The 24,836-nt window shown below is 32.7% G+C and overlaps 1 protein-coding gene across 1 annotated transcript; it reads left to right on the forward strand.

Moving 5' to 3' along the window:
- Positions 1-19,865: 19,865 nt before the first annotated feature.
- Positions 19,866-24,569, forward strand: LOC109338410 (anthocyanidin reductase ((2S)-flavan-3-ol-forming)-like). Its single transcript, XM_019575642.1, has 5 exons — positions 19,866-19,991; positions 20,253-20,419; positions 20,995-21,207; positions 23,151-23,533; positions 24,160-24,569. The coding sequence occupies exons 1-5, from the start codon at positions 19,877-19,879 to the stop codon at positions 24,293-24,295; spliced, it is 1,014 nt and encodes a 337-aa protein (XP_019431187.1). The 5' UTR covers positions 19,866-19,876; the 3' UTR covers positions 24,296-24,569.
- The last annotated feature ends 267 nt before the right edge of the window (positions 24,570-24,836 follow it).

Raw genomic sequence — 24,836 nt, forward strand, 5'->3', positions numbered from 1 at the left:
GAAGAACTATCACTTTCGTGAAAAGGAGAACTATCACTTTCGTGATTGGAATGGTTGGAACGGTTAGACATTTCACTGAAACTCACGTGTATCACTCACTTTTTGTTTGTGGAAAATGTAGGAACTTGTGTATAAATCAACACTATATCCTCCACGACCTTCTTTAGTACACCAAGAATTTTTGAAAGAATATCACCCCAATTTCTCAAGATGGAAATGTTGTGACTTGAGTTACACCTCAAAGAAAGAATTTGAGACTTTGATACTTTTTGGACAATTTTTGATTCTTTTGAACTTTTCTAGATTCATTTTTGACACTTTTGATTTTGTTTTGGACTATTGGACTTTGACACTTTTTTATTTTTGATTTTGGACATTTTACAATTTTTGATTTTTGATTTTTGGACTTTTGACTTTGACACTTTGTAAAGAAGAAAAGAAAATACTAGACTCACGGCCAAGAAAGAAAGATAAGCACCAAGCAAGAGACTAGCTCTGATGTCACTTAATGTGAACACCTTTTATAAATGGCTTTTAACATGATCTATCTTGGTCGGTGTTTGGCCAAGCTCATGGTTGGGTTGAGCTTTTAGTTATGAGTAGGTCGCAGAATGATATAAGTAAGATAAAAGAAGATGGGATAGACTTGAGGTGATAGGTGCCATAACACTTTAAGGTATTGATAAGCCAAAGTAATGTTCGCCACAAGAACTTGGTTCTTGATAAGAACTTCTAATTTTGGTTCAACCAAAAAGGTTTGAAAAATACTCTCACAAGGATTCAATCCTCAATTCACAAAAAAATATGCTTAACTTAACTTGTTTATTCCATTGGTAACAGACTTTCATTTATAGGCAATCCAACTTGGCTCCCACGATTGTAAAAGAATAAGCAATAACGACTAATTCATGGTGACCCAACATAGGATACCATTTGACATATGAATCTACTCGTAACTTAGGCTAAATTCGGTTGGCAACTAGCACAATACATGTTATTGGTGTTTTTTATTACATTGAAGGAAAAACATTAAGACATTAGCTTAAGATGCCATTGTTGCCACGGTTGAGCCTTGAATATCTTAGGATTTCATCCTTCCTTAAGTGCACGACATCAAATTAAGTCACATGGTGAATGAGACTTAATGCCACCATAATACCCCACAGAATGATTTGGTGAGCTTCATAAGATTCTTGTATTCTTTGAAGACTTGACTCACAATTTAGAACATGGTAGAATGTTGGAGTTATTGACTACATAATGGCTCTCGGTTGCACTTAGACTCGGCATATGATCCTCTTTGTCCAAGATGAGAATTCTCTCGGTAAAATGGTTAAAGATGATGAGTTAAAAGGCTTAGGATATCGTTGGTGTAGAGTTGTCCATCAAACCAAACCTCCAACAGCTACAACATGGCCATTAAGCATCATTAATGCACACTTAAAGTCTCCAACGAGCACATGACAATTTCCCTCGGGCAACATTGCTCCAACAACTCTGAAATTGACTTAGGATACTCCTGAATGATTTGTGATCAGGTGGATTAAGCTCCTATGGTCTAGACAAGGTGTTAAGACACCATTAATACCTCATTTAAGCCTTCCACGGTAACCTTCTTCACTCCCACGAGCATTTCCCTTCCAACAACCATAATAGCCTTTATTTACCTGCCAAATAACTTTACACAAAGTTAGAGTACTGTTGGTTCATCAAAAATAAAAGTTTGTCCAAGTATTAAAGTGTAGGTTACACTTTTAGGCTTAGTTTAAGTCCCACGAGCCATTTTTTGAACAAAGCATTATTTCTGGGCAGAGTTATTAAAAAAACACTAAAATCAACGAAACTAAGTTTGGTCAAAAATTGGCCCACACAATTATTACAGAATTAAAAATGTTCCATGCCAAACATGTTTGTCAAGCTTGACTCGGTCAAGCTACGCCCAACGCCTGATGCGGTAAGTTAGGCGCATGCGCCTCGGTCTGACTTCTTGGCCAGACCAGATTGGCCCAGCTCATGGCTCAGCACTTGGTGTGCCTGGATACTGAAAGGATATTCAACTCGGTCAGAATTGCCTCGGTCAGGCTTGGTGCCTAATGCACCTAGCCTTGTGCCACAGTCAGAATTTCCTCTTTCGGGCATGGTGCGTGATGCACCTGGCCTGTGTCAAGGTCAGATTTAGCGCCTTGGCTAGGTCCTTGGCCTGTCTCATTGATAAGTGTGAAATTATACTACATTTTCATTGCATTTAACTTGCATTTTAGGATATAATTAGGACATTAGGATTGTTTTTAGCTTTTATTTGTCTTTGTTTGGGTTGAGCGAGTGTTTTTAGCTACTTTGTGTAGTTTGGATGAATTAAAGCAAAAACGAGTTGAGATTGGGTACAGGAAGATTGAATTCAATGTTGAGGCTATGCGAAGAACAATTGAAGGACCAAAAGAAGTCATAGATGTTATATTATATTCCTATTTTTTTAGATTTGTTTTGTTGGGCTTAGCCCAATATTTTGTAATTAGGATAAATAAGGGTTCTCCCTAAAGGATTTTACACTTTTTTTTACATTACAATTCTCTAATTTAGAATTTGGGATTCTCTTCTACATTATGAGTGAGTAATTCCCTTTGTTTCTAGGATTGGGGCTATGCCCTTTTACATTCAATAAATACTTGTTCTTACTTCTATTTTATTGAGTGTTGTGATTTGAATTATTAAACTGAGTTTTATTCGTGTAAGTTATATGGCCAACAAATTACACCTCTTAGATACATTGGGGAAGGACCGACAGGTGAACCCAACTATCCGACCATTCAGTTATTCAAACAAGAAATTTAATTCACGAGAGTAGTATTAGGATTCTCGGGGGTTTCTAGAATTCACCTTGGGTTGCTACGAAGCGATTGGATAGAAAGATCCAAGTAAAGGATTTGATTGATAATCGTACCAAGAGAGTATGTGCGACTTCAATTGAGTACATGTGCTGGAGCTCGAGAGAGGATGACACATATCAAAGAGCAATTCACCCTCACAACTTAAAGTTTATGAAAAGGAGCAAAACAAAGATTTGCGAGTGTAAAGGCGGTAATCCTTATCCTGGGAACTTTTCCTAAATTAGATTTCAATCCTTTTTTATTATTTTCATAATTATTCTTGGCAATTGTTTTAAATTGAATTTTATTCCTTATTTAAGTTAAATATAAATTAATTGTTATAATTAAAGGAGTTTTTTAGTCCTCGTGGGGTCGATCTTTTATTACTTGACGTTATAAGTGTGCACTTGTGATTTTCCCTATCAAGTTTTTGGCACCGTAGCCAGGGACTGTGTCAAAACTTTTTTAATTCTCAATTAATTCATTACTTTACTCTAGTTTATTACGCGTTTTCCTTTTTCTTGGTACCTTTGCAGGTTGCACATTTGGTTTATGCCAAGTTCAAATTACTATTCAGAGCTAGAAAGGACTTTTCGTAGAAGAATAAGGCAACAAAGAGAAAGAGCAAGAGAAAGACGTGCGCATATACAAACAATGGCTGAACGAGATGAAAAACTACTTCGCGACTACGCAACCCCTAATGCTCATAGTTCACGTCCTGGAATAATTCGCCCAGCTATTGAGGCAGAGAACTTTTCTTTGCCATCTGCTCTAATCCAAATGGTGATGCAAAACCAATTTGGAGGTTGAGCTCATGAAGATCCTAATGCACATATTGATCAGTTCTTGGAATTTTGTGAGATCCTAATGCACATATTGATCAGATCCTAATGCACATATTGATCTGCTCTTCATCTTCGCATGTTTCCATTTTCCCCAAGAGACATAGCTAAGATGTGGTTAAGGAATCAAAATGCTAAAATTCAAGCAACATGGCAAACTTTGGAGGACGCTTTTCACAACAAATACTTTCTTCCTTCCGAAACTGTGCACTATAGGCACCTCATCTAGAACTTTAGTCAAAGGGATGGGGAGTCAATTGTTAAAGCTTGGGAAAGATTAAAAGAGTCAACTGAAGCTTTCCCTCATCATGGTATTCCACCTTTGATACTAGTTCAGAACTTCTACAGTGGGCTAGACTTTCCATCACAACAACTATTGGACTCTTCAGCAGGTGGTGCCTTTATGTGCAAAGGAATTGATGTTGCTTCAAAGATCATAGAGAATGTGGTTTCTAATCATCACCAATGGGCGAATGAGAGGAGACACCATCCAATAAGAGACTTTGGTGCATAATATTTAGGAAATCAGATGGAGAAGGTAATTTCCATGATGGAGAACCTTTCTCAAAGGTTTGGAAAGGTAGAAAAGTATCATGCTAATGCTATTGGGTCTATTAAACATGTGAGGGGTGTGGAGCAAAAGGACACGAGTGTTCTGAATGCAAACACTTCGTTGAACCTGAATATGGAGCATTGACTAATGAACAACCTGAATCATGCAACTACTATGACCACAAGGAGAGGAGCGGCCAACAATTCAACCCACCATATTGGCAGAACACTGCCAATCTTTCTTGGAGAAGCAACAACACTCTGAATCATCAATATCAGGATGGACCAGGTAACAGGAAACCTCCGACAAGGTTTCCACAGGTACAATATTCTCCTATTGATCTTACTCTTAAAACATTAATGGAAGGTCAGGAAAAATTGCTTGCTAACCAAAATAAATTTCATGAAGATCAAGTCATGATTAATAAAAGTTTTTCAAACATGATCAATGACTTGAATTCTAAAATAGAAAACCTGACCATCCATGGTAAAATACTGGAAACACAAATTGCCCAACAAGCTAGTAATCCTAATAGACAAATAGGGTGTTTCAAAACAGCCAGAAAAAAATCTAAATAGTGAACATTGTAAAGTTGTCAAATTAAGGAGTGGAAAGAAACTAAGTGACATTCCTCAAATTAGGAAAAAATCACAAATGGAAGAGGAACATACCGAGACACAACCCCCTGAAGGGGAGCAAAAGTTTGAAAAGATGTCTAAGTATGTAGCTCCACCACCATATGTACCACCAGTTCATTTTTCCCAAAGATTAGCACATGAAAAATTAGAAAAGAAATTTGGGAAATTTGGGAAATTTTTTGATATTCTTAAGAAATTATATATCAGCTTACTCTTCACGGAAGCACTGCAGGAGATACGTGCATACACAAAATGTCTTAAAGATATTTTATATAATAAAGGGAGACGGGAGGATTATGAAACAATCGCTTTAACTGAAGAGTATAGTGCTTTAATTCAAAATTAATTACCTCCTAAATTAAAAGATCCTGGTAGTTTTTATATCCCATGTTTAATTAGAAATACTAGCTTTGATCACGCCTAATGTCACTTAGAGGCAAGTGTGAGTCTCATGCCCTTATCTGTATGTAAAAAGTTGGAAGTGGGCGAACTAAAACCCACTACTATATCACTTCAATTAGTAGATAGGTCAGTTAAATTCCGTATAGGCATCTTGGAGGTTGTCCCTATCAAAGTTGTGAAATTTTTCATTCCAGCAGATTTTGTAATACTAGAGATGGAAGAGGATTCACAAATCCTAATCATATGAGGTAGACCCTTTTTGGCTACTTCTGGTGCTATAATTGATGTAAAAGAATGGAAAACTTTCCCTAAGCATAGGGAATGAAAAAGTTGAATTTGATATTGGTAAATCTATTAAACAACCTTCTCTTGAGGATTCATGTTTCAGGGTTGATATGTTGAACCAAGTTGTGAAAGAGGAAGCAACTAGAGTGCAATCTAAGGATACCTTAGAGAGATGCATAGTAGATGGTGACACTTCAGACGTTGATGAAGAAGTGGTTGAGGTTATTGAATTTATGAATGCAAGCCCAATACTTCCCTGTATAAACCCTTCTTTTTGAATGTATAGAATTTTCATGGAACCTAACTATAAAATTTCAATTGAAAACCAGATGAGACTAAATCCTAATATGAAAGAAATGGTTATGAAAGAAGTGGTTAGGAAAGAAGTGTTGAAACTTTTAGATGCTGGGGTAATATATCATATATCTGATAGTGAATGGGTGAGCCCAGTTCATGTGGTTCCTAAAAAGGGAGGATTGTCTGTTGTGGAAAATGAGAAAAATGAATTAATACCAACTAGAATATTCACAGGTTGGAGAATATGCATTGATTATAGAAAATTAAACACAGCCACTAGGAAAGATCACTTCCCTCTCCCATTCATGGATCAAATGCTTGAAAGGCTTGCTACACATGAATATTTATGCTATTTAGATGGGTACTCAGGATTTCATCAAATACCCATTCACCCTGAAGACCAAGAGAAAACTACTTTCACATGTCCTTATGGCACCTTTGCCTATAGGAGAATGCCTTTTAGGTTATGTAATGCCCTAGCCACTTTTCAAAGATGCATGACTGTAATATTTTCTGATTTTATAGAAAACATAATGGAAGTTTTTATGGATGATTTTTCTGTTTTTGGACTTTTTTGATGATTGTTTAACAAATTTGACAAAAATATTGCAGAGATGTGAGGAAGTGAATCTTACATCAAATTGGGAAAAATGTCACTTCATGGTGCGCGAGGGTATTGTGTTGGGGCATTTAATTTCAAGAAAAGGGATAGAGGTGGACAGGGCAAAAATTATAGTGATAGAAAATATGCCACCACCAATTAACATAAAAGGTGTTAGGAGTTTCTTAGGCCATGCGGGATTTCACCACAAATTCATAAAAGATTTATCGAAAATTGCGAAACCCTTTTCTAACCTTTTAATGAAAGATATTGCATTTGATTTTAGTGCTGCTTGTCTAGAATCGTTTTGCAGGTTGAAGGAGGCATTAGTCACTTCACCAATATTGCAATCATTAGACTGGAATCTTCCCTTTGAAGTGATGTATGATGCTACTGACTATTCTCTGGGAGCAGTGTTGGGCCAAAAGAAGAACAAGAAGATGCATGTAATCTACTATGCAAGCAAAAGACTTGATGGAGCTCAAGTCAACTATACCACAACATAGAAGGAGCTACTAGCTGTTGTGTTTGCCTTCGAAAAATTTCGGTCCTACCTAGTAGGTTCTAAAGTTGTAGTCTATACTGATCACTCAGCCCTGAGATACTTGATGAGTAAGAAAGAAGCCAAGCCACGTCTTATCCGATGGATTCTCCTTCCGCAAGAATTTGATCTGGAGATTATTGATAGAAAGGGAACAGATAATCCAGTTGCAGATCACTTATATCGGCTTGAACATCCAAGTGTCGAGGAGGAGGAGGACATACCTATTGATGATTCATTTCCTATTGGTATGCTGACTTTGTAAACTATTTGGTCAGCAAAATTCTTCCTACCTGAAATGACACCGCCACAGAAAAAGAAATTCTTCTCAGATTTGAAGAAGTATATATGGGATGATCCTTACCTCTATCGACTTTATGTTGATGGTATTTAAAGAAGATGTGTTTCAGAAGAAGAAGTGTCAAAGATCCTGAGTTGTTGTCACTCTGCCTCTTATGGAGGCCATGCCAGAACTTCAAAAACAATAGCAAAGGTATTCCAATGTGGTTTTTTTTTTGCCACACATATTCAGAGATTCAAGGAATTTTGTTCTCACATGTGATTCTTGCCAAAGGGGGGGGAACATATCAAAAAGGCATGAAATGCCAATGAACCTCATCCTTGAGGTGGAGATATTTGATCTATGGGGAGTTGACTATATGGACCTTTTCCTACTTCAAACAACAACAAATATATCTTGATGGTAGTCGATTATGTTTCTAAATGGGTGGAGGCAATTTCATCTCCACACAATAATGCTAAAACGGTCATCAAACTGTTTATCAAGATCATATTTCCAAGGTTTGGGGTCCCGAGGTTGGTTATTAGTGATGGAGGCTCACACTTCATTGAAAGACATTTTGAAAACCTCTTGAAGAAGTATGGTGTTTCTAGTCGATTTGGTACCCCTTACCACCCTCAAACAAGTGGTCAAGTGGAAGTATCAAATCATGAGATTAAGAGCATATGAGAGAAGATAGTGTCTAGTAGCATCAAATATTGGTACTTAAAGTTTGATGATGCTTTATGGGTTTACCATACTGCATATAAAACACCTATTGGTATGTCACCATTCAGGTTGATTTATGGTAAGCCTTGCCACCTTCCAGTGGATCTAGAGCATAAGGCGTATTGGGAAGTCAAATTGCTAAACTTTGATTTGAAAGTTGCTGGAGAAAATAGGAAATTCCAACTGCAAGAGTTGTAAGAACTGCGGTTGGATGCTTATGAGAATTCTCGTACTTACAAAGAAAGAACAAAAAGATGGCATGACAAACACATACTCCACAGAGAATTCCAAGTAGGAGAACTAGTTCTCATATTCAACTCCAGATTGAGGCTCTTTCCACGGAAGCTAAAGTCTAGATGGTCAGGTCCATTCAGAGTCACCAAGGTTTACCCTTATGGAACAATTGAGATATGGAATGAGGAAAGGGGAAACTTCAAGGTGAATGGTCAACGTTTGAAGCATTATCTAGCAGATGAGCTATTAGAGGAACAAACAAACATAGCCCTCTTGGATCCTACAGGAGCTACAAAGATCAACCGTCAAGCTAATGACGTTAAACAATCGTTTGTGGGAGGCAACCCATGCTAGAGGTACATTTTTAAATTCATTAATTTTAGTGTGTTAGTGTCGGCTTTAGTGCCTCCCTGAGTTTGGAGCCTTTGTAGGGGGATGTATATAGTGTCGGCCACAAACAAATTGTGTTGTTGCCCAAGGTATTTGCACCTAGTCCATCTAGGACATATAGCCATTTGGGACATTTTTCTCTTCTTTTGTAGGTACTTCCACTACACCCAATGAAGCCAACCACTTATAATTGGCACATGAGTTAAGGACACTTCATACCTAACCCGTGAGTTTTCTTTTTCTTTCTCTTATTGTTTAGATTTTTACATAGGGGACAATGTAAATTTCTAGCTTAAGGGGGTTTTGCATTTAGATAGTTCATTCATTTCACGTATACCATATAGATTTTAAATTTTTTTAGGTTGAATATTCATATTATCATGCATTATCATATGTTTCAAATATGATCTATCCACTGGTTTGTGCTATGTATTGTCTATCTGCTTTAAATGAAAATGAATGCGTGAATGATGATTGTTGATCTATAACCCTCATTGAAGAAAAAAATTGCTAATAGAATAATAACATGAAAGATATTAGATTTGACAATTGTGAACTAAATTTGGTTAAATACATATCTTTGTTTCATAACTTTTGCTGAATCTACCAAATGTGAGAATCTTGAGCCAAACACAATAAGGGTTCTGATTTGAATTGACAGTTACATAAAACCCGTTTTTTTTCTTTCATGAATGCATAATTTTCTATGATTATATATTCTAGAACTTGATTTGTGACTGTCTCAAGATTGAAGTCTGTTTGTATGCATTAAAATGATAGAGACAATTAGGACTTTTTCTTTTGACCTTCAACTGCTTACTATAAACATCAAAAACTCATTAGTTGCCCACTTTTGAGCCTGAACTTTAATGATTTTTCATAGCTACTAAAATTGGGGTTTGGGGTAATTTTTGATGTTGGTTGAAGCAATGAGAAAGATAAAAATGTCATGTGCGATAAAAGAATCCATAAAAAGGTGAAGAAGAAAATAAATAAATAAATTTCATCCCTTCTCTTTTAGAAAATCTCAACAAAAAGAAAAAAAGAAAAAAAGGAAAAAAGAAGAAATTCAAAGTATACTCAAAGATAAAGGACTGGAAAAAAAATGTGTGGTAAGGAGAATGGTTGATTGAAAAAAAGTCATATGATAAAGTAAGGCCTATCAAGATAATCTCAATGCTTCAATCAGATGTCTAAAAGGTTTAAGTATTTTCGGAAACATTTGTAAGTCTTTTGCATTATCCTTTCTTTGACTATCCCACCTTAAATCATTCACCTTGGCCTCATTACAACCATTTAAAGACCTCTTGATTTTTGCATGCATTCAAATACACTCAGTGGCGATTTGGTCTATAATCAAGCCTACGGTAATTTACTTTCATGAAATTTTTTGAGCGAAACACTATAACCCTTAAATACATGAGAGTGACGAGAGAAGAGTAACCCAAATTCATGCAATTGTTATGACTTAAGGACTTAGCTTGAATTAAATTTGTTTATGATTGTCTTGTCTTGATGTCTAGATTGTTTCAAAATAAACATGAGATTGCTTGTTATTTTGGGTCATAGTTTCTATATCATCATTCATACATGATTGTGAAAGTTAGACATAATACTTGCTTGAGGACAAGCAAGAGATAAGCTTGAGAGGATTTGATAAGTGTGAAATTATACTGCATTTGCATTGCATTTAACTTGAATTTTAGGACATAATTAGGACTTTAGGATTGTTTTAGCTTTTATTTCTCTTTGTTCTGGTTGAGCGGGTGTTTTTAGCTATGTTGTGCAGTTTGATGAATTAAAGCAAAAAAGAGTAGAGATTGAGTGTAAGAAGATAGAATTGAGTGTTGAGGTTATGCGAAGAACAATTGAAGGCCCAAAAAAAGTCATAGATGTTATATTATATTCCTATTTCGTTAGATTTGTTTTGTTGGGCTTAGCCCAATATTTTGTAATTAGGATAAGTAAGGTTTCTCCCTCAAGGATTTTACACTTTTTTTACATTACAATTCTCTAATTTAGAATTTGGGATTCTCTTCTACAATATGAGTGAGTAATCTAGGATTGGGGCTATGCCCTTTTACATTCAATAAATACTTGTTCTTACTTCTATTTCATTGAGTGTTGTGATTTGAATCATTAAACTGAGTTTTATTCGTGTGAGTTGTCTGACCAACAAATTACACCTCTTAGATACATTGGGGAAGGACCGAGAGGTGAACCCAACTATCCGACCATTCATTTATTCAAACTAGAATCCTAATTCACAAGAGTAATATTAAGATTCTCGAGGGTTTCTGGAATTCACCTTGAGTTGTTATGAAGCGATTTGATAGAAAGATCCACGTAAAGGATTTGATTGATAATCATACCACGAGAGTATGTGCGACTTCAATTGAGTACATGTGTCGAAGCTCGAGAGAGGATGACATATATCAAAGAACAATTCACCCTCAGAACTTAAAGTTCATGAAAAGGAGCAAAACAAATATTTGCGAGTGTAAAGGCGGTAACTCTTATCCTGGGAACTCTTCCTAAATTAGATTTCAATCCCTTTTGATTATTTTCATATTTATTCTTGGAAATTGTTCTATATTCAATTTTATTCCTTATTTGAGTTAAGTATAAATTATTTGTTATAACTAAAGGAGTTTTCCAGTCCTCGTGGGGTCGATATTTTATTACTTGAAGACATAATCGTGCACTTGCGATTTGCCCTATCACTCATGGGCATGGCCTGGTCCATCCTTGGCTCGGTCAAAACCATGGGCCAAGATGCTATTGAGCATCTGTAGACCCCCTTGGGCTAACTTTGGCTCACTATCATGGATAAACCCTATGAGTTATTTAATGACATTTTAAGTCATTTTTGCTCGTGCCCTAGTCATAGGACCACTTATGCATTCAAGACCAACATAATCAAGGTTGGGTTCTTTGGGCATTGCATCATCCCCTCCTTCTTGAAAATATTTCGACCTCGGAATTGTATCTCCATCACCTATATCAAAAGAAAACATATTAAGCATTTTCATTGGACCATTATGATGTATACACTTACCTTGAAGCTTGTAAGTAAGGACATTGTCATGATCTTTAGTGAACACAACTTGGTTGATCATGCCATCCATTAGTTCTATTTCAAGACAAGTCAACATGGTTTTGGCTTCCCAAGGGTCATCAACCCTCTTAATGACTCCAAGTTCCTAAAAAAATTTAGAGATAAAATTTGGTAAAATAAAGTTAGTTGTGAAACAAAATAGACCTAAGGCCCATAGCGTATTTCTAATTGATGTAAGTTATTTCAAAGAAACTTGATCTAATGTATAGTCATGAGACATCTAATAATTGAATATTTTAAACAAATTGTAATAATTTTCACCTTGATTGAAATAAATGAATATCATGCTTCTTAGGAAATCTATGCAACAATATCCATCATAGCGAATATCCTACTTTTTTTTAAATAGATTGCTAACAAAGGATAACTTGGTGAGGAGGGTTGTCTATGTTAATTTGTTGTGTTCTTTCTATAGACAAATGAATAAATTTGTTCATTATTTATTCTTTGACCGCCCATGATCAACGAGTATTTGGAACTGTCTGGCAAATTGGATGGATGCTCGTTTCGTAGGTGCTTCATTCTCAACAACTTTATGAACTTCAGACGTCTTTGTCGAAATAAAAGACAATTCAAGTATGAGATGGAGATTTGAGTGATATTTACTTGACCTTTGTGGTTGGAATTTAATGCTTTAATTTTTTATAATGAGACATTTGATGTGGTACATGTATGTGATGGACTCGATTTAGTTTCGTGTTTGGTACTGATTTATTTGTATATAAGGGGTTTTGAGATACCTTTTGCACATTGATGTTTAAATCCATCTATTTGTATTATTTGTTTTAATTAATAGATACCCTTAGTATCATCTTATATACACTTTTTATTATAAAAAGTTTAAGCTTGGATATTCCCGTTGTGATCTAAGTATGGTCAAATAAGTAAATATTATTTTTAGACATGTATATATTTTTTAAAAATTATTTACTTAGAGAGATAAAAATCATACAGATATGAAGTAAATTAAGAAAAATCATACCTGGTTAGAATCAAAAAATAAAATGTACTTTCATTTATTTTTTTTAAAATTAAATGGGCGGGTTTATTATAAATCAATAATTAATAGATGATTTGGACTTTGTTAACAATTTATGCAGTAATGAAATAAGAAGACCATTACTATGGAATAAGTAAAAAAATGTAATCCAAGATTAGAGAGCCAAGCAGCACTGTGAAAGAAGAAAAACTACTCTTGAAGGTTCCATCTTTCCATGTCATAATTGTGTCAATGTTTTTATTCTTTTTAAAATTTATTATCTTATCAATTATTATTATTTTGTTCATAAATATGTATTCAATATTATGTTGATGGTAATGATTATTGTATTATATTATTATATAATTGATGTATAATTGGAATAAGGTATAACCTAGAGTAAAAAAAATGCAAGACTGTTTATACTTTACACTTGTTAAGAAGAATGCTTCACAAAAATATATTAGAGTCAAGTATCTAATAAGTAACTAATGCAATCCAATATAATATATATTACATTCCTTAAAATAAGGGTTCTAATTAGAATAAGAAAAATAGGAGACTTTTAATTCTTATTATTAAGAAGAATACTCTATAAAAATATATATTAGATTGTCCTAAATAAATAAGATAATGGAATCAGAAAAAAAAATATATTATGTTCTCAATTTACATGAGATTTCTTTTCTTGAAAATTTATTTTAAAAATATTACATGATCAAATTATTTGACAAGTTTCCGGCTAAATTTTTTTCTAACACCTAGCTTACAAAATGTAACGATATGCATCATTCACAAAACAACTCTTAAACCGTTCTATCTTGCAAAACAGCAAATACCTATCCATTCGTTATTCTTTTTCATTTTTCTTTTTCTCCATCTTCTCTTTCCACAGATGGAGACTATATTGAGTTAATACTGAAATTGGTTTTACAGAAATTATGTTGTCACAAACTTAATAACGGAAAGAATTTTGATATTATATTAATTCCTCAAATATTATATTTATCACCTACGTAATCTACTAATATAATGTCAAATTTTTATTAGAGACTAAGGTGATAATATCATGATTTTTTTAGAATCAAATTGACTATTAAGTCACATGTTTGAATCATGAAGAAAGCAAACTCTGAGTCAGATCGTTTTCCATTGAAACAAATGTATATGCTAATTTAAAAGGAAGCAAAAACAATTTAATTTTCAGCCTCAAGGAAAACCTCCTCAACACTAATTTTACGAAATGCTGAGTTGGGAAAAACAGATGCACCTGTTTTTTCTTCTTTTTAAGGCACATAAAAAGCGTGCAAACCTACTAGAGAGTAGATAATATAATAAAGTCAAAGCAATTAAAACTAATATAATAAAATAACAAACAAACACAAAAAAGATTTAAACGGATTAGCTAACAATAAAATGAAATAAAAATGATATATTACTTAATTTTGATTTTAAATTATTTTGAGGTAAAATTTTCAAACAGTATACTCATATATTTTATATCTTTCTATATTTAATGTTATGCATATAGCTCAATGAACCATTAAGTAGTTTACAGTTTTTGTAAAGTTTTTTATATTGTCAGCATATCATTAATCATTGATTTATATTACTTATTTGAGAGTCAATGGTGGTTAATAAATTAATACTGAATGATTTTTTTGGTTTCTCACAGGTATTCTCGCAGTGGAAACAATCATGTCCGAGCTGGGAAGATCTACAGGTACTTGGGACTAACTCTCCCAGCAGGTATTTTTCCATTCACAAGACTCGAACCCTAGACCTTGCTTAAGGGGAATCAAGCATGAACCAACGTCCGTTGGTAATAGTGAATGATTTGTTGACAGTGTAAAAAATACTTACACTTTTTGTGTAAACATATTAAATTGTTTTGATATAAGTGTTTTAAAATAACCCTTTTATTTATGGATGAAGAGAGAGTATGGAGCATTTAATTTATGGATGAAGAGAGAGTATGGAGCATAAGTGTTTTAAAATAACCCTTTTATTTATGGATGAAGAGAGAGTATGGAGCATTTAATTTATGGATGAAGAGAGTTAGAAAAATATGAGAAGAAAAAGGGACTATAGCAATGATGATATAACCGTAAAAACAAAGCATGAAAAGTCTTGAATTCTATAACATTAATTTGAGAATAAAAAAAAAGAATTGAGCTATTATTGGCACTATATATTTCCCAGAAAATCCTATTTTTTAACTTTTTGTGTATTTTACAAAAAATCCTTAGACAAATTTTCTTAAAATTTAAGTCAAAATTACTTCAGTTTTATATTCCAGTTTGCTATTCACAATCCTATCTCCTCTCCAACCCTAATAAAAGTTCTTATTTCATCCGGTAAGTATCTGCATTTGTTTTTATTTTTCATATACACTTTTTTAACAACTTATTTAATTTACACAGCTTTAAAATCTTAAAGTTTGTAACAAAAAATCTTAAAATAAAGTACTTTATTTTATATTTTGAATAATTTTTAAATAATTTTATATAACAAAAGAACTTTATGTTTTAAATACTTTATATCATTGCAATTCATATTGTAAATTTTAGTTTAAAAGCTATATAACTTAGGTAACAATTATTTTATAAAAAATGTGTATGGAAAATAAAATTAACTAACATGAATGAATAGGAACCTATGGTATGTTCAACAAGATATAGGATACTAAAGTTAGATCATATGTCCCTAGAAACTCTGTTACTCCCTATTCCTATTTAGTCAAAGTACATCAAATAATATAATTATTTATTTATGATTTTTCTATTTAATTGAATGATATATTTTAATAGGTTTAATATATTAATTTATATATTATACCATCATGTTTAACTTAATTATTATTGGGGTTGTTTGAAACATATTATTGCATAAAGTTCCACAATACCTACTATTTAAATTAATGAGAGAAATTGATATATTGAATTCAAATTTTGTTCTTATGACATATATCAATTAGAAGAACCTCGTTAGACTTGAGGCCAAGTTTTATTTAATTAGCTATCATACACAATTAACATTATTATTCTTTTATTTTTTTTAAATTAAAAATAACAACTCTAACACACTTTCCAAGTGTTAAGTTCAAATAAAAAACATATCTAACTATTTTCAAAATAATAAGTTTAATATGTTTTCAAAATTTCAAATTCATATATAAATTAATAAGTCTACTTCAAAATTGCGAGTGATATGTGTGCTACAACAAACATTTATCTTAAAATTAATAATATCCATTTAAATTAAAATAAAAAAACAACAAACATAAAAATAATAATAGTAAAAATAAAATGTCAGGAAAGCAACACTAATAATATACCATAATAATTGTAATAATAAGAAAGTGTTAACTAATAAGTAATAATACTTTTAAGAAATGAAAAATATGATTAAAAATATACATTTTAAATTACAATTGTAAGATTAATTAGATTCATAAATGAAATAATCTTCATTTTGTGTATATGTACTCAGTATTGTTTCAGTATGATTTCTGAAATTGGAACCAAAAATCGATCTGGACTGATTGGTTTTCCAAAAACAAGTTTAACCTGATCCAAAAAGTTTCATTTTTCTAGGAGTTTTGGTTTCTTTAGACTGGTTTTCTGTTTCTTCTTTGGATTGGTCTAGATCCCAACATTCCTAATTAATATTTACTAGTAAACTTACTATTCATTGCAGGTTTTTGTAGCACTTACAGGATTAAAACAAAGGATGTACTTTTTGTGTAAAGTTACATATATGGTTTACATGATAAACATTATTTCTTATGGTTTATATATATATATATATATATATATATATGTATGTATGTGTGTGTGTCATATGGACCATGACCTATATCTTTGTGCATTTAAACATGTGTCACAATTAACCTTCCTTGTGTGAATGTATGGGTATCTTGCAACCCATCTAATAATATATTGGTAGTTGTTCAATGTTTTAGGAGATATAGACAGAATTGGCTGAACCCCACGATCAGATTCTCTAGTCTTTGTCTCTTCTATTTACTATATACCCTCATTTGAATGCTTGTGGCTAACGATGTACAATGGTCACCTCTACTACACCAACAATTGGTATCATAAACAATTGGTAGATGACTCTTAACTTAAGTGCTAAATTCAAGGTGGTTGTTGGTGCAGTGGAAGCAATCAATGTGCAATGTTGGCCACAAGAAATCAAATAAAGACATAGAATAAAAAGAAGAGAAGAAACAAGAGAATTTGGTAACGGGGTTGGCCAATTGTGCCTACGTCCTTGGGAGCGCTGAGTAGCTACCAAGATATTACAAGATAATAAGGATTAAAAATTCTAGCACACCTATGGGCCCAAGTGCCCATGAAGTGTTTCTATTTGGTACTTATATCTAATACACATTACAACAAGAGACTTGATTCCAATATATAGCATTGATATTCTACTATATTCTAATACTAGGCAATGTGAGACTTCATATAATAACGTATTTCAAACATTCCAAACAATCTCCACCTTGATTGAAATAAGCGAATATCTCGCTCCTTAGAAAATCTACACATGAATCTCCACCTTAGCGAATATATGACTTCACCTTGCTTAATGCCTAATTCTCTTTAACAACATCTCCACATAAGAGTCTGCTCCACTACAGCATAAACCTTCAAAGTATACTTGACGATGTTACTAAGAGTCTAGCTCTCCAAACTTGTAGTGCAGCTTCCCATACCGCTATCAAAATGGAACACGCCGACTAGCCACCTATTGCTAGGAAATCTTTTCATATATTGGAACATCTATACAAAAGTTCACCAACAATCGTCTCAAACTGAACCTTGAGACTTCCTTGGAAAGCCTCAACCACTACCACCATTGTCTACTTCGACAATCCTAGTTCAAAAGAACTATCATACTTCACCATAAAGAGTATATCCACAACACACACCTTGCGTCAATGCTAACTAATGTATGTGTCACATCCTTGCATCCAAGCCAATTCCCATGTCACACCCATGCATCTCTACCAATGCTTGTGTTACAACTTGCATCAAAGTCAATGCCCATGTTACACCCTACATCAAAGTCAGTCAGTGCCTCTATACTTTTGTGGATCCCCTAACAATTAACATCCTTCACTGTGACATTGTAGACACGCCATTAGGATATTCCAATTCTCATCTCAAATGAGAACATTCTCTTAACATCTAGAGAGATATTGTCAGCACCTGTCTCTGGGTCAAACTCAACACATGAGTCCCTATGTCCACCTTGATCCTAACCTAATACATGAACTTCTAGGGTTCTGGATCAACATATATTGCCCCCACCACAATTCTACCATGTTTTCTTCTCCTTCAACTCATCTACTCTATCTTTGTCAGTACCTTTGACGCACATTGTGTAGCCATCATGCATTCACTCTTTTTAGCCATTATCTAACATATGGGTTAAGAGCCAACTACCAATTGGCTCTGATACGAATTGGTGGTGCAGCGGAAGCGATCGTTGTGCAGTGTTGGCCACAAGCAATCAAATAAAGGCATAGAATAAATAGAAGAGAATAAATAAGAGAATTTGGTAATGGGATTCAGCCAATTATGCCTATATCCCCAAGAGCACTAAGCAGCTACCAAGATATTATTAGATAATAAGGATTATAAACCCTAGCACACCTATGAGCCCAAGTTCCCATGGGGTGTTTAATTTGGTGCTTATATTTGGTGCACATTACAACAAGAGACTTGAGTCCAATATATAATATTGATATTTTACTCTATTCTAATACTAGACTATATGAGACTTCATATAACAACATATTTCAAACATTCCCAACAATGGCAAGGATCATAACCATGTTATATTCAAAATCCAAGAAGTCTGTGTATTAGATTAGGACACGAGTGGATACAAAGACCTAGGTGGAGCATCATGTTGTGAATCCTTATAGTGTTTTTGGAAAATCATTATGAAGGAAGTTAATTGCTAGACTCACTCACTTTGTTGAATAGTGTAGCACGAACATTGGTAGGGATGCATGGTGTGACATGAATATTGACTTGGTGCAAGGGTGTATTAGGTATATTGATTATCATTGATGCAACATTTGTGTTGTTGGTAAACTCCTTATGGTGGAGTATGATTTGAACTATGATTATCGGAGTAGACAATGGTGGTAGCAATTGAGACTTTCTAAATAATCTCCATGGTCAGGTGGGCAAAATATTAAAGAGGGCGGTTGTTGGTGAACTTTGATGTAGAGATTCCATAATATCGAAAGAGTTCCAAGAAATAGATAGCTAGAAAGTGTGTTACATACTCGAAAATGTTTACACTAAAGTGGAGCACACAGTCATATAGAAGAAGCTCCATGAAGGAGTTGGTAATGGCAGTTAAGTATTGAGTAAGATGGAGCGGGATATTTGTTATTACAATCAAGATGAAGATTGTTAGTGATGCTTCAAATATATTGTTGTATGAAGTCTCACATTTCATAGTACTCCGATGGAAGGGAGAAACCAATGTTGTATATTGACTCAAGTTCCTTGTTTTAACATGCACCAATTAGAAGCACTTCATGGTCATTAAACTCATGGGTGTGCTAGAATTTTTAATACTTATCTTCTAACAATATATTGGTAGTCGTTCAACACTCTTGAGGATAGAAACACAATTGAGTGGACTTCGTTAAAAGTTCTCTCGTCTTATTATCTTTTATTTAATCCATGTCTTTTATTTGATTGTTTGTGATACCAACAATTACAGTCACCTCTCTTTCAATGATACCCAATATAATGCATATATAAACAAAGGATAATTTATATATTCATAAAAATGGGAGCAACAATATTTATGATTTCTCTAATCTTGAGAGGCGCCCTGCAATTTAGTTTCTATATATAAATAGGGGAGCACACCTTCTTATCTAAAATGTGTACTAATCTATGTACCTTTCCATTTTCATTTTGTCATAAAATATAAATTAAAGGTCATGCATTTTTAATTCTTGTTTTACCTCTTTAACTAATAAAAAATGAATAATACATGAAACTCAATAAAAATATCATATGTAGTTCCTATAAATAGGCACATATGGTGTTTGTGTCCTGAAACAAGTTAGATTGAGATGGAAAAGAGGTGCAAGGTATGCGTCACTGGCGGTTCAAGCTATATTGGTTCTTACCTCATCAAGAAGCTTTTGGAAAAGGGCTACATTGTCCATACAACGCTTAGAAACTTAAGTATTATCTCTGTCTCTTTACATGCCCTCACTCACTCATTCGATTTTCTCTTTCTCTCTTTACATGTTCATTAATTAATTTCAATATTACGCGATGTTTTCATTTTGGAACTTAATTATTACTGCAAGAAAAATGTCTAATCAATAAAGTGAGCACATTCTACAACATTAGGAGCTGCGTAATTTTTATCTCTTCCTATCAAAAATCTGTGTGTATGTGTTTAAAAAGAAAAAAAGTTTCATTAATGTAAATGCATTCCAGATGATGAGGCTAAGATTGGTATTTTGAGAAGCTTTCCTGAAGCCAATACTAGATTGGTGTTATTTAAAGCAGACATATACAAGCCACATGAGTTTGAGCCTGCAATAAAAGGCTGTGAGTTTGTCTTTCATATTGCTACTCCCTACGAACATCAAATGGATTCTCAGGTTACCAATTCATTTATCAAGGACTTTTTTATTTTATTTACCTTTCTTTCTTTTTTAGACATGCTAGTATTTTTAACGAACTTTTCAGTAACTAATACCTCTAGTAATGCTTAGTCAAATTTATGAAACGAGTATAATGTTATTGTAAAAATTTATAAATAATTAGTATATTATTTATCGTATTACTTTTTAAAAAGTTAATGATAATTAAACATAACGTGACAATATATAAAATTCATACACTGTTAGTAGATATATTTTTCTCTTACAAAATATATATCAATAATAATAAAATCATTTTTTAGAAAGTCAAAATAACTTTATTAAGTAGACACTTCTTTAATGATAGAGATTGTTGTCCTAAATTATATCCTAAACTCTATCCTATATCAATAAAAATAAAGTGAAAATAGTCGTAATAATAAATATTTAAATTTTTTAATTAACAATGAATATATTTATTGGCTCTAGATAGAGTTTGAGACTATGTATCTCTTTTATTTCTTTAATTATAGGTGATATTGTAAATTTTTGAGCCAGGATGAAGTGATAATATTTGGTGTTATTTCTTGCAGTTTAAAAGCACAAGTGAAGCTGCAGTAGCCGCGGTAAAAAGCATTGCTAGTTATTGTATTGAATCAGGAACAGTGAAACGACTGATTTACACTGCGTCCTTGCTTGCTTATTCTCCGTATAAGGATGATGGAACTGGTTTCAAGGATTACATCGATGAAACTTGTTGGACTTCTCTTAACCTTTTAAATAGAACCATTGATGATGATCTTACGGTAAATTGTACACCACTTTATTATGATAACTTTCGGTTCTTCTTTTGCTAGTATAAAAAAATAACGTCATTGGAGGACTTTGCTAAACTAAACCAAGCTTAAAATGGTGAATTATTAGGTAGTGGGGACTAACTATTCCAAATGCATTTATATATTATAAATAAGTTCAAAGATATAAATATAAAAGAAGCAATAAATGATGGTGATACATCACTGACCATTAGTTTTGGAACACCTAATAATTTTGTTAAGAGTAAATTAAATTATCAACTTATCAGTTTTATCCTTGAAATTACATAAATCATCTCTTCATTTTCTATATCTATACAAACCCCCAAATTTATATACAAACATTATGCTTACTATCTCTATACGAGAAATAAGTGTAACCTTTTAAACAAAAGATGTGACAAATGTAATTAAGTTAAATAAAACATGGTATATTGTGAAGACAAATCCAAATAATATACGAGTCAATGTATCTTCATTATTTTTTATTATAAAATGCATTAACAATTCTAAGGATGTATTGTTTATATCACTCTTATATTATATCATAACGAACCAAAAATAATGAAGATGTACTGTCTCGTATATTATTTGGTGTTCTCTCCATAATATATCATATTTTATTTAACTTAATCACAATTTTCACCCATTTTTATTTAAAAGATCACACTTATTTCTCTTGCAGAGGTAATAAATGTAATGTATATATATTAACTAGGGGGTTTGTGTAGGTACAATAAAGGAATGAATGATTTATGTAATTTTACTGAGGGTTTCAGTGTAATTTATGTGTTTTTTACTTTCATCTTTTACAAACTCTTTACTATATTGTATAAGAATAGATTATAAAAATATTTTCATTCTCAAGTTTCTTGACATTTTTTCATTCTTCACTTGTTGGCCACTAATGGAATGAATTCCTCCTAGAAAATGGCATTCAACTTAGATTGTTAGTAGAGTGAATTATTTTTGTATGAATCTTATTGGCTTTGAAGAACAAATATGTGATTACCCCACATATCTGCATAGAATAACTATTGGATATCAAAAAAATTCATAGACCATTCATACATATAGAACAATATCAGTTAAATTATTTTTTTATAAAGCCATACACAATTATTTGCCTTTTGTTCTCGTATGGTAAAACCAAAACCTACAAAAAAAACATTAGTTTTAGCCTAGCAACTAGCAAGGTATAAGTCCTTTGTATCCTAAGTGTGTGAAAGGCAATCAATATTACATAATTCTCCCAAAGGAGGAGAGAGTTAGAAAGTGCGTACTAGGATCCTTAGTTGGGAGACTCATAAGGTGAATTGATGTTTAGGGTTAAGAATTTAAGGAATAAAAAGAAAGAGGTTATGAATTCAAGTTTCATCCACAACAAAATATTAACACACTAATATTTGCCTATAAAACAAACTAGGATCCTTAGTTCGTACGTCTCTTCCTTCTTCATATTAATCTTGCCTTAATCCTCATCATATTATGTTAGGTTTATCCCCTTTATAAGAGAGTGTATCTCGTTGGAAAATTATCCATTAAATAATATTCATCCTAAGATTGTATCATGGAATTGTATATAACATAACAAGATAGTGCTATTCTTCAGCGCAAATTCTTGATGTTCATTTCCTATACTTTTCAAGAACTAGTGTATCTTTATTGTGCTTCTTATCTTATTGGTGATACAATTTACATATTTAAAAACAAAACATGTCATAATAATTGAACAGTTGTGCATTTTTTATATTTATAATTATATTTTTGCAAATACTTCTTGTCACTTTATAAGAAACATTGTAATGATACTCACTTATTAGTTATTAAGTTGATTAGCATGCAATAAATGTTACCTTTATATTATTCAATGGTACATATATGTTCAGTGGTAGAAATAATACTGCTATACATAAATCATGATAAATTTTCAGAACTACATTAATTCGAAGACACAAGCTGAGAAAGAGTTATTGAGTTATGAAAATGGGGAAAATGGCAGTGAAATGGAGGTGGTAAGTCTGGCTTGTGGAATAGTGGGAGGTGACACTGTTCTAAGTTACATATCCGAGAGTATTGCTGTGCTTATATCTCAGGTAAAAGATGATGAAACCACATACCAAACCTTAAAGTTCATAGAAGACTTGGATGGAAAGATTCCCGTTGTCCACATTGATGATGTTTGTGAAGCTCTTATTTTCTGTACGAAGAAACCATCAATGCATGGTAGATTCTTGGTTGCTGCTGCATATGTTTCGTCTTCAGACGTAGCAAATTACTATTTCCAAACTTACCCAGAGTTCAAATTGAAGAGGAAGTAAGTTATTAGAGCAACTTTCCTAAAAATCTTCCTAGTCATATAGAAGCAACATTTATTACTTAAGTCACTTTTAAAAAATTAGGATGATATTTGCTCTGATTTGTTAAGAAGATATATCAAGTTTGAAATTATTAATTTCTATATGCACATATGGACAAAAGAAACATAATCTCAGGAAAAGAAAAACAATTTGGAGCTAGTATAAATGTATAATGTTAGAGTCATGCGTAAATTTGTTAGTCACACATTAGTTAATTATAAGTACTGATCATGAATGGAATACCGTAGAGTTATTTATTTTATTTTTTTCCATAGGTATCCTCACACCGTAGGCAATCCATACCATAGAGTTTAATACCATAGAATTTTGGATTAATATATATGATGTATGAGTACTAAATTCTTATTTAATTTCAATAACATTGTTTATAGATCTCTTGGCTCATTTTCTAATATTTATTACATCCTTCGTGTTCTAGGTCTAATCGTGTTTATATCCAATGGTCCTTGCTTCACTTTTGAAAATTGTTGATCTACACATTTTTGTGTTTGTAAAAAAAAATGCGAAATTGAATCTCCTTGTAAATGTTTAAAGTCTAAACGTATTTTACATTTGATTTCAGGTATTTGGAAGGGCCTAAAAGAGAAATTAAATGGGCATCAACAAAGCTTAAAGACAAAGGATTTGCATACAACCATGACCTCAACAAGATATTAGATGATTGTATCACATGCGCAAGAAGGATTGGCGATCTCTAGTCGGCATTGACGTCTAAATTGTGCTAAATTAATTGACGTCTGAAAATGCACCCAATAAATCTCAAATAATAAAGACTTTACCTTCTTTTCGTTAGGTTATTATTCTCTCATCTTTACTATTTCAAGATAATAAAAGCGTTTGTTTGACCCTTGTTGATGGGACAACTTGCTAGTCTAGTTGAGTCTCCTGGTGAAGGATTGAGGTTTCATGCCATGCAGAAAATGTGATTATGAAATGAATAATTATGTTTGGGATTAAATATGATTATTTCTATAGGAGTTGATAACCAGTTTCCATTCTAAAAGTTCTATGTTTAAGTACTCTCGCAAAGAGAAATTAAAGATCAAGTGAGTTATGTCTGAGATTGAGAAGAAATAGACAAAGTGAGGACCATAAAATTGAAAGAACTTGATATGGTCTAACATAATCAAGGTTCTTATATGAGGTTTTAAAATGGATATGAGTATTTGAATAAAAGAACATTGTGCAAATAAATTAAAGACCTATAAGCAATATTTTTTCTTTTTGAGAGTAAAGTCT

This window comes from Lupinus angustifolius, unplaced genomic scaffold, assembly GCF_001865875.1.
Source record: "Lupinus angustifolius cultivar Tanjil unplaced genomic scaffold, LupAngTanjil_v1.0 Scaffold_25_109, whole genome shotgun sequence".
In the NCBI taxonomy this organism is placed as follows: Eukaryota; Viridiplantae; Streptophyta; class Magnoliopsida; order Fabales; family Fabaceae; genus Lupinus; species Lupinus angustifolius.

Bases quoted from the DNA above. Each gene is read 5' to 3' on its own strand.
- LOC109338410 (XM_019575642.1), top strand. From the start codon at position 19,877: ATGGAAAAGAGGTGCAAGGTATGCGTCACTGGCGGTTCAAGCTATATT. The intron at 20,420-20,994 runs GTTACCAATTCA...TATTTCTTGCAG, and splicing joins AACATCAAATGGATTCTCAG to TTTAAAAGCACAAGTGAAGC. The intron at 21,208-23,150 runs GTAAATTGTACA...ATAAATTTTCAG, and splicing joins CCATTGATGATGATCTTACG to AACTACATTAATTCGAAGAC.